The sequence below is a fragment of the Callorhinus ursinus genome, unplaced genomic scaffold, assembly GCF_003265705.2.
Source record: "Callorhinus ursinus isolate GAN/ISIS: 27379988/994484 unplaced genomic scaffold, GSC_fseal_2.0 scaffold13, whole genome shotgun sequence".
Taxonomy (NCBI): domain Eukaryota; kingdom Metazoa; phylum Chordata; class Mammalia; order Carnivora; family Otariidae; genus Callorhinus; species Callorhinus ursinus.
Genome location: NW_027397075.1, coordinates 47,030,876 through 47,046,774, shown reverse-complemented (window position 1 = coordinate 47,046,774; position 15,899 = coordinate 47,030,876). Strand labels below are relative to the sequence as shown.

At 39.5% G+C, this 15,899-nt stretch overlaps 2 protein-coding genes across 15 annotated transcripts in view; one reads left to right on the top strand and one right to left on the bottom strand.

Moving 5' to 3' along the window:
• Positions 1–587, bottom strand: part of NSL1 (NSL1 component of MIS12 kinetochore complex) — a 35,004-nt gene extending 34,417 nt beyond the window's left edge. For all 4 annotated transcript variants that reach the window (XM_025877539.2, XM_025877540.2, XM_073900212.1 and 1 more), the window contains exon 1: positions 313–587. In XM_025877539.2, the coding sequence (XP_025733324.1) occupies positions 313–546 (234 nt within the window). In that variant the 5' untranslated portion in view covers positions 547–587. The remainder of the gene's footprint in view (positions 1–312) is intronic.
• TATDN3 (TatD DNase domain containing 3) overlaps positions 528–15,899 on the top strand; it is a 30,763-nt gene continuing 15,391 nt past the window's right edge. For 9 of the 11 annotated variants that reach the window (XR_012380576.1, XR_012380577.1, XM_073900209.1 and 6 more), the window contains exons 1-8: positions 528–768; positions 2,470–2,502; positions 3,402–3,475; positions 3,895–3,979; positions 8,227–8,289; positions 9,731–9,840; positions 10,005–10,060; positions 11,835–11,947. Coding sequence is in view for 9 of the 11 variants with exons in the window: in XM_073900209.1 (XP_073756310.1) it covers positions 703–768; positions 2,470–2,502; positions 3,402–3,475; positions 3,895–3,979; positions 8,227–8,289; positions 9,731–9,840; positions 10,005–10,060; positions 11,835–11,947 (600 nt within the window). In the remaining 2 variants the exon portion in view is untranslated. The remainder of the gene's footprint in view (positions 769–2,469; positions 2,503–3,401; positions 3,476–3,894; positions 3,980–8,226; positions 8,290–9,730; positions 9,841–10,004; positions 10,061–11,834; positions 11,948–15,899) is intronic. The other 2 variants (XM_073900207.1, XM_073900206.1) reach the window with 1 other exon arrangement.

Here is a 15,899-nt window from a genome sequence, read left to right as displayed (position 1 = left end):
AAGATAAAACGGTATCTTGGATAGAGCAGGTTAAATAAAACATAATATTAAAATTAATTTCACCTATTTTTTCTTCCTTTAATTTCAAGTTACATAAATAGCTCGCCTTGTATTTTTCTACTGGAAGGCGCTGGTCTAAGCGATTAACACCCAGCTGACACTAGCATCGATTTCGACCCCTCGCGTTTCTCCGGCTTCTTCTACCGGAGCGGGCAGCACCGTTAACTTTGCGAAGCCTGTCGAAGGCTCTTTCTGAGCCTCGAGAAGGGTACAGGGTAAGGGGGTGATAAGAGATAGCTACCGGGCCCGTACCCACTGCACATCTCGCAGCGCAGGCTTCCGAATCTCCTCTGGCAGCGCGTCCCCGAGCTTTTCCACAAAGCGGCCGCACAGTTCTAGCATTTCCGTCAACGCCCGCTTCGAGGTGCAGCGCACCCGGAAGTCCTCTCGGGAGGTGGCGGCGACCGAGGCCCCGTCGTCCGCCCCGGGCACTCTCTCCGCGTCCCGCGGAGGGGAAGGGACCACCAACACAGGAGCCCCCGCCATTTTCCCCGTTTGAACTGCGGGCGGGAACGCTGGGAGCGGAAGGGCGGTCTCTCACTGGGGGAAGAGGCACGCGTCCGGCCGGAAACTCAACCCGTGCAGCGGCAGCGTTCCGGCTGAGGCTCGGCGGGAGAGTGGAGGGCAGTGGTTGCTGTGGCGATGGGGGCGGTGGACGTAGGGTTGGTGGACTGTCACTGCCACCTCTCGGCCCCGGACTTTGACAGCGTATGTATGGGCGAGGCCCGGCCCGTGGGAGCGGGGAGGCCCCCAGTCCTTTCCCTTCAGGTTATTTTTGCTCTCCTCCCTTAGGACCAAGCCTCAAATCCTCCCAGGCTCCTGTTTGTGGCCCTGAGTGACTTGCCCCTGGCTCTATTTAACTTCAGTCGTTCTGATTTTTCTTTCTGACCCTGAATAGCGTTAAGCTCTTTATCTACGTGGCTTTTATTTGTCCTTCCCGTTTACGAGAGGGCTTCCCCCTTACTTTCCCTTGGCCTGGCTGTTTACCCCACCGGCCTCGGCCTCGCGGCTCCTGGCCTGGCCGAGCATCCACTTTGCTCAGGAAAAGTGTGCTTTCGGCACTTTCCGGCGCGCGGTGTGCCCCTGTTCTATTGGGGGAGAGAAGCAAACAGAAAACAGAACACACACAAAATCCGAGTTACAAAGTGTTTTACCCGCTACATTGGAAACCAGAGGCTGATAAATGAGAAAGAAGAACAGAGTCTCTTAAGGGGGGAAACCTCTCAAGAGGTGACACTTCAGTTGGAACTGGAAAGGCAAAGAGCCAGCCAAGCAAGGAGGTGGGTGTACGGTGGTGTAGAAAGCAAGCAGGTCGCAGGCTCCAGACTGGATAGAATTTGACGCGTTCAAGCTACAAAAAGGCTAGGCGGAGGGTGATGAGCTAGAGAGAGCCATTGGAATAAGACTAGAGGGTTGCAGGGGCTAGGTGAGGTAGGTCAGTAAGGACAATGTGGATCCAGTAAAGGTGTTTGGTTTTTTTGGTTTTTTATGGGAGAGTGACAAGATCTGATTTCCATTTTTAAAAACCGTTTTGCTGATGGAAAGCAAGTGTGGAAGTTAGAAAACCAGTTTGAAGGCTTTTGCTGTATGTAGACAGCAGATAATGATGGTTGCAGGGGAGTTTGAGAAAAGCAGGTGGATTCAGTGTGTGTTTTAGAGCCAGAATCCATGGTACATGCTGAGGAACTGGATGTGGAGAGGGAGAGAAGGAGAGGACATGAGGATGCTGTAGGGAGGATGGTGGTGCTGTTTACTGAGAGGAGGGAAGACTGAGGGCAGATAGAAGGAATCAGTTTGTAGAGGAGAGCTATGTTTGGCACATGTTGAAGCCTAATATCCATCCAAGTGGAAATGTCATATAGTCAATTTTAAATATCAGTCTTGGGCTCAGGAGAGAATTCTAGGCTGGAGCTCAAAACTGGGGACTTGTTAGCATAATGATGATATCAAAACCTATGGATGCCATCACCTGGGGTGTGGCAGAGAGAGGAGCATAGGGTCCTGAAATCCAACAGAGGAGAGAGCCAGCTAAGGAGACTGAAAGTAGCAGCTAGCGGAGGGTGGTGTTTGCAGGAGAGCGGTATTGCAGAAGCCAAGAGTGGGAAATATTTCAGGAAGGAAGAAATGGACAAGTGAGGAGTTCTTAATGCAGCTGAGGGGTAGAATAAGAGGAGGACAGAGAAGTGTCCTTTATATTTGACAATAACAGTTTCTGTTTTAGTGGAGTAGGAACAGAAGCCAGATTTTACTGAGAGAAAGGAAGAGTAAACAGAAGGTGGGGGAGTGTAGCTCTTCACATTCTATCACACTGTTCCTTGCCATTGTTGTCTCAACTACACTGATATACACAGCCAAAGAGCAGTTAGTTTATTCATCTAAAATAATTGTGATGACTTATGCTTATTTTAGGATCTGGATGATGTGTTGGAGAAAGCCAAGAAAGTAAGTCAATATCTATAATTGCCCTTTGTTTTCCTATTAATTTCAATCTAGAACAGCTTGAAATTTAGATTTACTATGCCTATGTTGCTTTGTTAATAAATAGCATTAATTAACTGTTTACTATATGCCAGGCACTGAGTTTAGCCCTTTCTGTACATTATCTCATTTAGTGTTTCACAACATCCTTATGAAGAAGCTACTATTTTAGAGCCAAACATTACCCATTTGATAGAAGAGGAAACTCAGAGATTAATTTATCCAAAGATACACTGCTAGTAAAGTGATACAGACAAGATAGTCTGAATCCAAAACATGTTCCCACTGCTACCGTGCTTACCAGTTATATGGAACAGATTGGTCCATCTCTCAGTTCTAAAATTAACATTATTCCGGAGATCTTGAAGAAATTATAAAAGTTTTCTGAGACATTTTGATTTATTTCAGGAAAAAATTACTAATTTTTGGAAGTTTTTATGAAATTCATTGTAACTACCTCTTTGTAGCTTTCCCTTAAAGTGATAGAAACGGTTGCCAATACATTTTTATGTACACAGCCATCATTCAATATGGCAGGTTAATTAGGAGCATGGGCTCTGGAGTTACACAGGCATAATGATCTTGAGCAAGTTATTTGACTCCACCCAGAACTCCTTATCAGTATGATGGATTACAGCAATGCCTACCTCATAGGGCTGTGTAGATTAAATGAGGTAATATTTATATTCACTGAACATAGTACCTAAAACATAGTAAGTACTCAGTGATTGCCATCATGATTATATTGATGGAGTATGAGTGAGCAAGAATAACTGAAAGTACAGAAGATTATAAATTTCTCTTCAGTTATGTTAGATGTGTATTGTTTGAGATTCTAACTGTTCTATTCATTTTTGTTTCAGGCCAATGTTATGGCTCTTGTGGTGGTTGCTGAACATTCAGGAGAATTTGAAAAGATTATGCAGCTTTCAGAAAGGTGCTACTTTTCATTAAGAATTTAAAGAGTTGCTGGGGCGCTTGGGTGGCTCAGTGGGTTGAGCGTCTGCCTTCAGCTCAGGTCCTGATTTCAGGGTCCTGGGATCGAGCCCTGTGTTAGGCTCCCTGCTAGATGGAGAGTCTACTTCTCCCTCTCCCTCTGCCCCTCCCCCCTGCTTGTGCTCTCTCCCTCAAACAGATAAATACAATCTTAAAAAAAGTAAGAATTTAAAGAGTTGCTAATAAGGTTGCCGTTATGATGTCATATTTGTACTATCAAAGGTCATCCAATTTTAAAGAGAATGAGAAGAAGAAAATCCATCAACATAGCTCTAAAAAATTCTTTCATACTTGTTCTTTAGCGTAACATTGTCTACTAGTTTAATATTCCTGCTTTCTTAATTTGTTCTACATTTTTAGGTATAAGGGGTTTGTCCTGCCATGCTTGGGTGTTCACCCTATTCAAGGAGTTTCACCAGGAGATCAAAGAAGTGTCACATTAAAGGTAAAAGTCATATAAAACAAGAACCATAAAAAATGATACCTTTGATTCAGTAATGCTCCTCTTTCTGATTTATATTCTAAGGCAATAATCCAGAAGAAGGAAATGCTACCTTTCACAAAGGTGTTTGTTGCAGCATTATTTGTAGTAGAGAAAAGAAACAGAAACAACCTAGAGGCTCAGAAATCAAGGAAAAATTAACTTGTAGAGTGTTAAATATATGTATGTATGTATGGAATGCGTACATGGAAGATGAGAACGATAAGGTTTATTTTATGTAGCAATGAGGAAAATGTTTACAAGATAATATAGGTATAAAAGCAGGATGCCAAATGGTTTATTCCCCAGTTGTGACATTCATGTAAAAATATATCCTATAAAGAAAAGACTAGAGGGAAAAACACAGAAATGACATCAGCTGTGATGATCGGGTAGTCTTCACATTTTTTTACCATGTTGTCATATTGTTTGGCCAAAAAGTGATAAAATATCCAGAAAAAGAAAGATACAAATTCATAGATATAGTAGCGTGAGGGAACACAGTATCATCTTGAACGTTAAACTGTCTCTAATGGTATGCTCTTGACCTATGAAACTGTACTGCTTTTATACCAACCGGCTCTAAAACAAATCCTACCCACAAGATCTCATTGACTGACAATAGCCAATATGTCTCATATTTCAAACTCATCTCCTGACTCGGCATCAGGGAGATCCAGTTTCTTAAGTGCTTTATTACATAAATGTGAGTGATAGCACCCCCCCATTTTGAAGAAGTAAAGACTTTTTGTTACCTATAAATAAATTAAGATAACAAGGTCTCTCATTTTTTATAGTAATGAATCTGTATTCCTACATTAGGAAGCCCCAGATAGCTCTATTTATTTTGAAACAAAATTGTTTTTAATTCACTTCAGGTAAAAATAAATACTTGTCCTGTAGTTCTCCTGAGTTGTTCTCCTGGGATGATAAAATTAGTTAAATTGCCAGAGAGATACAGTTCCCAAAATATTGGGGATCATAGCAGGACAGCATTTCTTTCATTTATATAGAGATTTATATGACTAGGCATTCGTTTAGTCAGTCAGTCAGCAAGTGTTTACTGAGCACCTACTGCATTCCAAGCACTGCTGTAAGCACTGTAGAGTGAAATCCCTCTCATGGAAGCTAGATTCTAGTCGGGGGCAGACAGACAATCAACAATTAGATACATGGACAGGAAAACTGTAGGTAGCACTCAGTGCTTTAAGACAATCAAACAAGATTATGTGATAGGGATTGTGGATGCTGGTTTTTGGATTGTAGTCAAGGAAGGCCTCTCTGAGGTGGTGATATGAGAACTGCAACCTGAATGCTGCCAAGGAGTTGGCCCTGCAGCGAGAGGGCTCAGAGTGGTGTAGGCAAACGAAACAACCCAGCATGAAGGTCCTAAGGTAGGAATGAGCTTGATGTGGTCAAGAAACAGAAAGAGAGCTGCTGTGGCCGAGGGAGGGGGAAGTAACGGTGGCAGGGTCAGAGGGACTGGGCAGGGGGCACCGTGTCCGGGGCCTTGCTGGAGTTCAGTTGGCATCGGTGGGGGGTTCAAAGTGAGGAGGGACGAGTGGGATTTATGTTTTGAAGAGATCCCCTTGGGTATGGTGTGAAGAACAAATTTTGAAGAGTGCAAAAAAAGGAAGACAGGAAGAGGGAGAAGACCATCGTAGTAGTCCCTGGGAGAGAGGATGGCAGACTGGACCAGCGTGCCAGCAGCAGAGGCGAGAGGGAAGTGGCTGGATTTGACATATTTCGGCATAAATGTAGAACTGATAGAACTGTTTAACTTATAAAACTAATGAGAATAGCAACATTAGATAGGTAATTCCAGATTCTCAAAGTAGATATGAACTCATAAAATCTCAGGATAGCCCTCTGGAAAACACCAGAGATAAGCAGTTATTCCTCTTTTATTCTTAGTGGGCTTGTAGTCTGTACCCTAGTTTAGTTTTCTCATAACGATTAGATTATAAACCCCTAATATAAGCCCCTGATACTTAGTATGTACTAAGTATTTAGTAAATTCACTTGCTTCATAAAATTAAAGTTCCTGGGGCACCTCGGCGGCTCAGTCAGTTGAACATTGGGACTCTTGATTTCGCTTCAGGTTGCGATCCCAGGATCATGACATCAAACCCCACGTTGGGCTCCACCCTGGGTGTGGAGCCTGCTTGGGATTCTGTCTCTCCCTTTGCCCTTCCTCACTCTCTCTAATAAAATAAATAAAATTAAAATTGCCTAGCTCACACAAATCTTTCAGCATATTCCTGAACTTAATCATTCAATAAATATTACTACCAGGCAGGGCTTGGGACCCAGAGATATTTCAGGGAACCACAATTCACTGTGTGTGGTCTACTGCCCCCTGCAGGCAGGGCATGTGCTCTGCAGTTGGCTCCCCTCCGTGCTTGGCCTGCTTCACACATTTGTGTTACACACCTGACCCTGTTTTCAAGATTGTGAAGACTAAACATTTTGTTCAATAAAAAAACTATTGTAATTATTTAAAATCATTCAGAATCAATCTGCTTTCCTTTCCTTTTGCCCTCTGTCCCCCTTTCTCCTCCTTCTTTCTTTCCTCTCTTGTCTTTCAGCAGCATAATAGTCACAGCACAGGCTTTGAAGTCACAGAGACCTGGCCTACTGGCTTCTTTGATCTGTGGCACTTCACTTTGCTAAGTCTTAATTTCCTCATTTGTAAACTGTGAATAATTATACAATGGTAGTAGTCCCAGTCATAGGTGCAGAGGTATAGGATCTTTAAAAACCCCATAATAGAACCATTGGCTATTAAAGAACTTGAGACGTCATTCAAGAAGTGGGAATAGAAATGAAGTCAGAAATAGACCTATGAATGTCTTTATAAAACTGTTTACATCTACTGAAATAAAACGATAGGGACCACACACATGAATACACACATATAAAATTAGTAATATGAATTATATTAATTTCTACTTACTCTCCTTGACTTGCCAGAAACTTCCAGGTTATTTCATGAGAAGTTGAAACAGTCTCATTGTAAATTTGTTTTGCTTTTTTCACAGATAATAGATATTCCAAGAAGCACATTTTTCCCTCTATCTGGTCTTGATCCAAATGTACACTTCCTTTCTAAGACTTTCCAAGTGTCAACCATTTCCTGGGTAATCTCTACCTTCTCCAGCCCCTCTGAACTTCAGAGACAGAGCAGTTTGGATGTTTGATATGGAAAAAGCTTTGGCTGACAATGTTTAACCTCAACTATTGTCAGACACCATCTCTGATCTGTAATGTTTTATACTCTTAGCTCCTCACAACACTGTTAATTCCTCTTTATCGAGTCTACTAGAATGTATTTCTAAGGCCATGATCTACTCTGCCCCTCATGTTATCTGTCTCCAGAGGCATAATTGTAAAATCTCCTCCTTCTCCTCTACCATCGGTTCCACCTCTCTTTTCTTAATTCTCCTTTGTTCTAATTATCCTCAGTAGAAGTTCTTTGCAATTTACATATCCTGAGACTAAAGCCCTCAAAGTAGTTTAAAAGATATCTAGGAGCAAATTTTCCATATATATGTCTTTCCCTTGTCTTACAAGGGAACCCTCACAGAGTAAATTCTCTTTAAATGAAAATAGTAATACCATGGAGACTAACAGTACTTAATTACTTCAATAATTGACAAACAAGCATATGTGTGATAATTAGTGTTTATGCTGTTGAACCTTTAGGACAAAAATAGGCTAAGCAGGATTATAAAGACAAAAGAAATCAGTGAAAACAGTGCAGAGGATGTATGGGATTGTTGCTATTAAAAAACTCAAAAACCATTAACATCCTAAGAGGAGGACATAGCACAGTGCACTCCCCAAAAACTCAATTACAAAGGTGACTGCCAAAGATGGCTCTTGATCAGCTATTCCAGGAGGAAATCCAAATCAGTCCTAAATGTCAGGAAATTCCTCCTAAATATTAGAAAGTGTTTAAGTGAGACTGTTCATTGAAAGTCATGTTCTTGTAACCTGACTAGGTGTGGGATGTTTCTACTCAAATTTCCAAATAGTAGTACTCACCATTATAGAAGGATGACTGTCACTACTTCTTCACCTGGTTAAAGGTATTGAATGTATGTAAAGGACCCAGTATAGTATAGTGCCTGGTATATAAAAGATGTTTTCCAAAGTATCAGTTCCCTCACACTTCTATTTAAACAAATTTACCTTTTTTTTTCTCCTAGGATTTGGATGTAGCTTTGCCCATTATGGAGAATTATAAAGATCAGTTGTTGGCAGTTGGAGAGGTAACACCAAATAGCTGATCAAATGACTGCTAATCCAGACTTTCATATGATATATGAATATAATCTTTAGTTCACTATTGGTGATTATAACTGAGTTAGATAATTATATTCACTTCATTTAGCTGGATAATAATTTGTCAGTACTTCCTCAATAAGCAAAAGAGCCTAAGGTAAGACAGTAGAAAGCCCCACTATAGACTTATGTTAATGAAAGAAAACTACTTTATTAGCATTACAAAAAAAAGAACTTTGTTCTTTTTTTTCCTTTTCTTAAATAGGGTCATCATCTCTATAGTTAGTTAACACAGTATATACAAACATACTTTAAATAGACTAGAGTTTGTTGGGGTGCCTGGCTGGCTTAGTTGGTGGAGCATGTAACTCTTGATCTCAGGGTCGTGAGTTCCAGCCCCACATTGGACGTAGAACTTACTTAATAAATAAATAAAATATTTTTTTTTAAATTTAAAAATAGGCTAGAGTTTGTAATTAAAGAACATTTTTTATTAAATAATTTATAGTTGTGAAGCATTTTTATCACTTGGTAATAAACTCCACTTCTAATCAAAGATAAAAGATAAGAGTAACACTGGGCGCCTGGGTGGCTCAGATGGTTAAGCATCTGCCTTCGGCTCAGGTCATGATCCCAGAGTCCTGGGATCGAGTCCCGCATCAGGCTCCCTGCTCCTTGGGAGCCTACTTCTCCCTCTGCTTCTCTCTCTCTCTCTCTCTCCCTCTGTCTCTCATGAATAAATAAATAAAATCTTAAAAAAAAAAAGATAAGAATAACACTTAAATTTAGAATATAGACTTTAGCAATGTATGCCAAAAGAGTATCAAGGGAAACAGTCATTTATAATCTTCACTGTCCAATGTAGTAACCACATACAGCACTTGAAATGTGACTGGTCCAAATTGAGGTATGCTATAAATATAAAACACACAGGATTTCAAAGTCTTAGTACCCAAAAAAAAGAATGTAAAATAATGCAATGACTTTTTATATTGATTTTGTATTGAAATAATAATATTACTATATAATAATAATGATGTTTTGGACATATGGATTAAATAAAGTATATCATTAAAATTAATTTCACCTGATTCTTGTTAGTGTTTTTGTTTTTTTAAAGATTTTATTTATGTATTTATTTGACAGAGACACAGCGAGAGAGGGAACACAAGCAAGGGGAGTGAGGGAGGGAGAAGCAGGCCTCCCTGAGATCATGACCATAGCAGAAGGCAGATGCTTAACAACTGAGCCACCCAGGCGCCCCTCTTGTTAGTGCCTTTAATGTGGCTACTAGAAAATGTAAAGTTATATATGTGGCTTGCATGTATGGCTCCCATGATATTTCTCTTGGACAGCACTGCTCCACAGTATGTCTTTTGAATTCATTAAATGGTAAACATAGAAGTCTGGTTTATCTTTCTATTACAGGTGGGACTAGATTTCTCCCCCAGATTTGCTGGCACTGATGAGCAGAAGGAAGAGCAACGACAAGTCCTGATCCGACAGGTCCAGTTAGCCAAAAGATTAAATTTGCCTTTGTAGGTTAATTAATCATCTTTCTATATTAATAGCTATAGAGAAAATTAAATAATGATTCTCCTGAGGTAGAGCTCTGTATTTCTTTTTCTCTGAATTACTTAAATAGAACAAAAATAATACTTTCAGATTAAGGACCTAAAAGGAATTTTTTGTTGTTAAACAGAAATGTTCACTCACGCTCTGCTGGAAGACCCACCATCAGCCTCTTGAATGAGCAAGGTATTTAGGTTCCTGAGAGAAGTGTGCCTAATATTTACGTTGGACAGTTCTAGTCCACATTCTCATAGAATAAGCCGTGTTTTAATTTGATTTCTTAAAGGGAAGGGAATGGGGCAAGAGTGGAGGTGGAAATGAACTAAGGTGATTTTGCAAGTCAGCCTACTTTCAAGAGTGATTATGACATTTAGAAAGCCAGCACAGAGCAAATGCAAAATTGGATCAAGTAATTTATATTCCTTAATTTAAAAATTAACAGCTCTAATTTTTTAATCAGCTTAAGTAGCTGATTAATGAGAGAGGAAAAAACAAAGCAAAGATGGGTTACTGTCGTGCATGTTTTCTGGCTGCTGCCTCAGAAAATGGTATTATACAGGTCGTGGCCATCATACCTGAAATGCACCGTCATCTTCACCAGTTACTCCTAAAGTAAAAATATATCTTATAGCATTACTTTTCAGACTTTTTAAAGTACCATCCACAGTAAGAAATACACTTGAGTACTTTTTTTGGTACTAAGATTTTATTTTGAGACTCAGTATATACATATACAGAAAACTGGCCAGAGTTTAAGGAGCAGTACATCTATATGTATGTGCAGATAGGCATATACAAATATGTACATATACATATATGCGTCACACATATACACATAAGCATATGCTGGTCAGTCGAGACCCACTAAATTGATTCCATAATTCATTTATGATTGTAACCCACTAATGATCATGTCTACTGTTTGAAAAAAACAGTATCAAATAGTAAAGTAAATGTAATTGCCTGCAACTAGAAAGCATTGTATTTCTCAGTGATGAGAATCACTGGAATTACTCACACTGAGCCTGATTTTTATGCAGGCTGAGCAGCCATCCTTTAAGAACTTGAAGTGATTTGGTGAAGCCAGTCCTAAGTATTGAGACTGAGTCATTGAGCTCCCTGTTTCTTCTTTCACTAGCATTCTTGTTAAGGATAATTTCACTGCTTAAAAATCTAGTAGGAATAGTAATTTGACAGTTTACAAACTTTCAAAAAGTTTGTATAGTATAAGTTTGATGGTATAAGAAGTTTAAATATTTATTTAAAAATTTATACTTTTTTTAATGTAGGCTCCACACCCTGTGTGGAGCCCAACGTGGGGCTTGAACTCACGACCCTGAGATCAAGACCTGAGCTGAAATCAAGAGCTGGATGCTAACTGACTGAGCCACCCGGGGGCCCTTAAAAATTGTATTTTGATTTTATTCTGAAGATTAAGAATGTCCTCTTTTTTATTTTACTTTTTGAACACTGTACATTTACCCTTTAGAAATCATATAGGGGCACCTGGTTGGAAGAGCATGCAACTCTTTTTTTTTTTTTATTTTTTTAATTTATTTATTAGAGAGAGAATGAGAGACAGAGAGCACGAGAGGGAAGAGGGTCAGAGGGAGAAGCAGACTCCCTGCTGAGCAGGGAGCCCGATGTGGGACTCGATCCCGGGACTCCAGGATCATGACCTGAGCCGAAGGCAGTCGCTTAACCAACTGAGCCACCCAGGCGCCCCAGAGCATGCAACTCTTGATCTCAGGTTTTGAGTTCAAGCTCCATATGGGGTGTAGAGATTACTTAAATAAATAAAACTTAAGAAAAAAAAGAGAAGTCATAGAACCTCATCTTTATATTATAGTGACCGAAGTTTACTTAAAATTTATAATCTGTGTTGCCCACTTTGATTAGTGGGAAAACTTCTTGTTAAGGAAATGAAAGGAAACTCTAAATTATCTTTAATCTTTAACAGGTGCTGACAAAGTGCTCCTGCATGCATTTGATGGTCGGCCATCTGTAGCGATGGAAGGAGTAAGAGCTGGGTACTTCTTCTCAATTCCTCCTTCTATCATAAGAAGTGGACAGGTAAGTTCCTTAACTAAGCCTCATTTTATGCTTTGTAAAATACCCTTTAAATCATGAGCTTTTATTACACACTTGTAATACTATTCTAGCTACATTACAAAAAGTAATCGTCAATCCCTACCTCACATGTATATGAAAAGTACCTCAAAAATGAATCAAAGAGCTAACCCAAGAGCTAAAATTTATAAAACTATCAGAAGAAAACAAATCAAAATCTTTGTAACTTTGGAATAAGCAGTGGTTTCTTACATATGACACCAAAAGCACAAGCAACCAAAGAAAAAAATAGATAAATTAGACATCATCAAAATTTAAAACTTCCACAGTGAAACAGTTTTTGAACTTTTATGCTTCAAAAGACATATTGATAAAGTGAAAAGATAACCCACAGAAGGAGGAAAGGTGTTTGCAAACTATATCTGGTAAGGGTCTAGTAATCAGAGTACATAAAACACCATTACAACTCACCAACTAGAAAGACAAATAATCTGGGGCGCCTGGGTAGCTCAGTCAGTTAAGTGTCCAACTCTTGGTTTGAGCTCAGGTTGTGATCTCTGGGTTGTGGGATTGAGCCCTGCATCAGGCTCCACACTTGGCGGGGAGTCTGCTTGAGATTCCTTCCCTCCTCCTTCCTCTGCTCCTCCCCGCTCACACTCACTTTCTCTCTCTCTCTCTTGCTTTCAAATAAATAAATCTTAAAAAAAAGACATGTTGGATTTTGTCATGTTTTTTTCTTTTAAAGAAACTGTTTATTTCTATCAACCTTATTTCCATTTTCTGTTTGTCAAATGTTTGTTCTACCTCTATTGGGATGATCATACTGGTCTTTTCTTGGCCTGTAAATTGTATTGATTGATTTTCTGTTGTTGAACCAACCTTGTATTCCTTGGATAAATTCTACTTGGTCATGAGCCAGGCATACCTCAGTGATGTTGCAGGTTCAGTTCCAGACTGCTGCAATAAAGCAAATATCACAGTAAAGCAAGTCAAGTGAATTTTTTGGTTTCCCAGTGCATATAAAAGTTATGTGTACACTATACTGTAGTCTATTAAGTGTGCAATAGCACTGTGTCCAAAAAAACAATGTACATACCTTAATTTAAAAGTATTTTATTGTGGGGCAGCCGGGTGGCTCAGTCAGTTAAGTGTCCAGCTCTTGGTTTTAACTCAGGTCATGGTCTTGCAGTCATGGGATCCAGCCCTGTGTCCAGCTCCTCGTTCAGTGCAGAGTCTGCTTCAGATTCTACCGCTCTACCCCTCCCAGCTGGTGTGCGCTTGCTCTCTCTCAAATAAATAAGTAAAATTTTAAAAATAAAAGTGTTTTATTGTTAAAAAATGCTAACCATCATCTGAGCTTTCAGGGGGTCATAATCTCCTTGCTGGTGAAGGGTCTTGTCTCAATGTCAGTGGCTCCTGACTGATCAGGGTGATGGTTGCTAAAGGTTGGGGTGGCTGTGGCAATTTCTTAAAATATGACAACAGTGAAGTTTGCTGCATCCATTGACTCTTCCCTTCAAGAATGATTTTTCTGTAGCACATGATGCTATTTGATAGCGTTTTGCCCACAGAACTTCTTTCAAAATTGGAGTCAATCCTCTTAAACCCTACCACTGCTTTATCAACTAAATATATGTAATATTCTAAATCTTTTATTGTTATTTCAACAATCTTCACAGCATCTTCACCAGGAGTAGATTCCATCCCAAGAAACTACTTTCTCTGCTCACCCATAAGAAACAACTCCTCATTCATTCAAGTTTTATCGTGAAATTGCAACAATTCATTCACATCTTCATGCTCCCCTTCTGATTCCAGTTCTCTTACTATTTCTATCACGTCTGTAGTTACTTTCTCCACTGAAGTCTTGAACCCCTCAAAGTCATTTATGAGGGTTGGAATCAATTTCTTCCAAACTTCTGTTAATGTTGATATTTGGACCTCTTACTATGACTTACAAATGTTTTTAATGACACGTAGAATGGTGAATCCTTCCCAGAAGGTTTTCAGTTTACTTTGCCCAGATCCATCCGAGGAATCACTATGTGATACTAACTATAACCTCATGAAATGTATTTCTTAAATAGTAACACTTGAAAGTCAGAGTTATTACTTGGTCCACAGACTGCAGAATGGATGTTGTGTTAGCAGGCATGAAAACATTACTCTCCTTGTACATCTCCAGCAGAGCCCTTGGGTGCCCAGGTGCATTGTCAATGAGCAGTAATATTTTGGAAGGAATCTTTTTTGTCTCAACAGTGGACTTAATTTGTATTAAATCATGTTGTAAGCAGATATGCCTGCATCCAAGCTTTGTTGTTCCATTTATAAAGCACAAGCAGAATAAATTTAGCACTATTTCTAAGGGCCCTAGGATTTTTGGAATGGTAAGTAAACATTGACTTCAACTTAAAGTCAACCAACTGCATTAGTACCTAATGAGAGTTAGCCTGTCCTTTGAAGTTTTGAAGGCAGGCATAGACTTTTTCTCTCTAGCTACGAAAGTCCTAGATGGCATCTTCTTCCAGTATAAGGCTGTTCTGTCTACATTGAAAATCTGTCCTTTAGCATGGCCACCTTCATGAATTCTCTTAGCTAGATTTCTGGGTAACTCACAGCTTCTACATCAGCACTTGCTGCTTTACCTTGCACTTTGATGTTATGGAGGCGGCTTCTTTCTGTAAACCTCATGAACCAACCTCTGCTAGCATCAAGCTCTTCTGCAGCTTCCTCACCTCTCTCAGCCTGCATAGAATTGAGGGGCCTTGCTCTGAATGGGGCTTCGGCTTAAGGGAAGGTTGTGGCTGGTTTGATCTTCTATCCAGACCACTCAGACTTCCCCGTATCAGTAATAAGGCCGTTTTGCTTTATCATTTATGTGTTCCCTGGAGCAGCACTTTTAATTTCCCCCAAGAACTTCTTTGCATTCACAACTCAGTGAACTGGCCCAAGAGGTCTCACTTTCAGCCTATCTTGGCTTTTCTCACCAGGCTTAATCATTTCTGGCTTTTGATTTAAAATGAGAAATGTGTGCCTCTTCCTTTCCCTTGAACACTTAGAGGCCAGTGTAATGTTATTAGTTGGCCTAATTTCAGTATTGTGTGTCTCAGGAAATAGGCCTAAGGAGAGGGAGACAAGGGAATGGCTGGTGGGTGGAACAGTCAGAACACATGCAACTTTTATCAGTTAAACCTACCATCTTGTATGGGTGCAGTTCGTGGTGCCGCAGAACAATTACAATAGCAACATCAAAGAGCACTGACCACAGATCAGCATAACAAATATAATAACAATGAAAACGTTTGAAATATTGCAAGAATTACCAAAATATGAATGACATGAAATGAGACATGAGAAAATGCTTTTGGGAAAAATGGCAGCTAAAAACTTGCAGGGTTGCCACAAACTTTCAGTTTGTAAAAAAACAAACAAAAAAAACACCTCACTATCTGTGAAACACAATAAAACAAGGTGGGCCTGCATATTATCCTTTTTATAGTTTCATTTTATAGTTTAAGGTAGAACTTTAGATTATTTATTTGAAATCTTTCTTATTTTCTCGTGTAAACCTTTACTGCGATAGTTTCATTAGCACTACCTGGATCTTACAGTTGCAATGCACAGATTTTGATAGATGCTGTATTTTCACTTTCAGTTTGGAATATTTTGTAGTTTACCTTGTGACCTCCTCTTTGACCATATCGATTATTTCAAAGTGTGTCGCTCAATTTCCAAATACTTAGGAAAATTTGTGGATATCTGCTTGTGTCTATAAATATGGATCTACCTCATCTTTAAAGTGATTGTATAATACTTCACAATTTGGATGTACCATAATTTATTTAATCTTTACCTTAAGTAAAGATTAGGTCATTTCTAGTTTTTCACTGTTATAAGCAGTGCTTCAGTATTCAGCCATAAAAAAGAATGAAAACTTGCCATTTCAACAAAATGG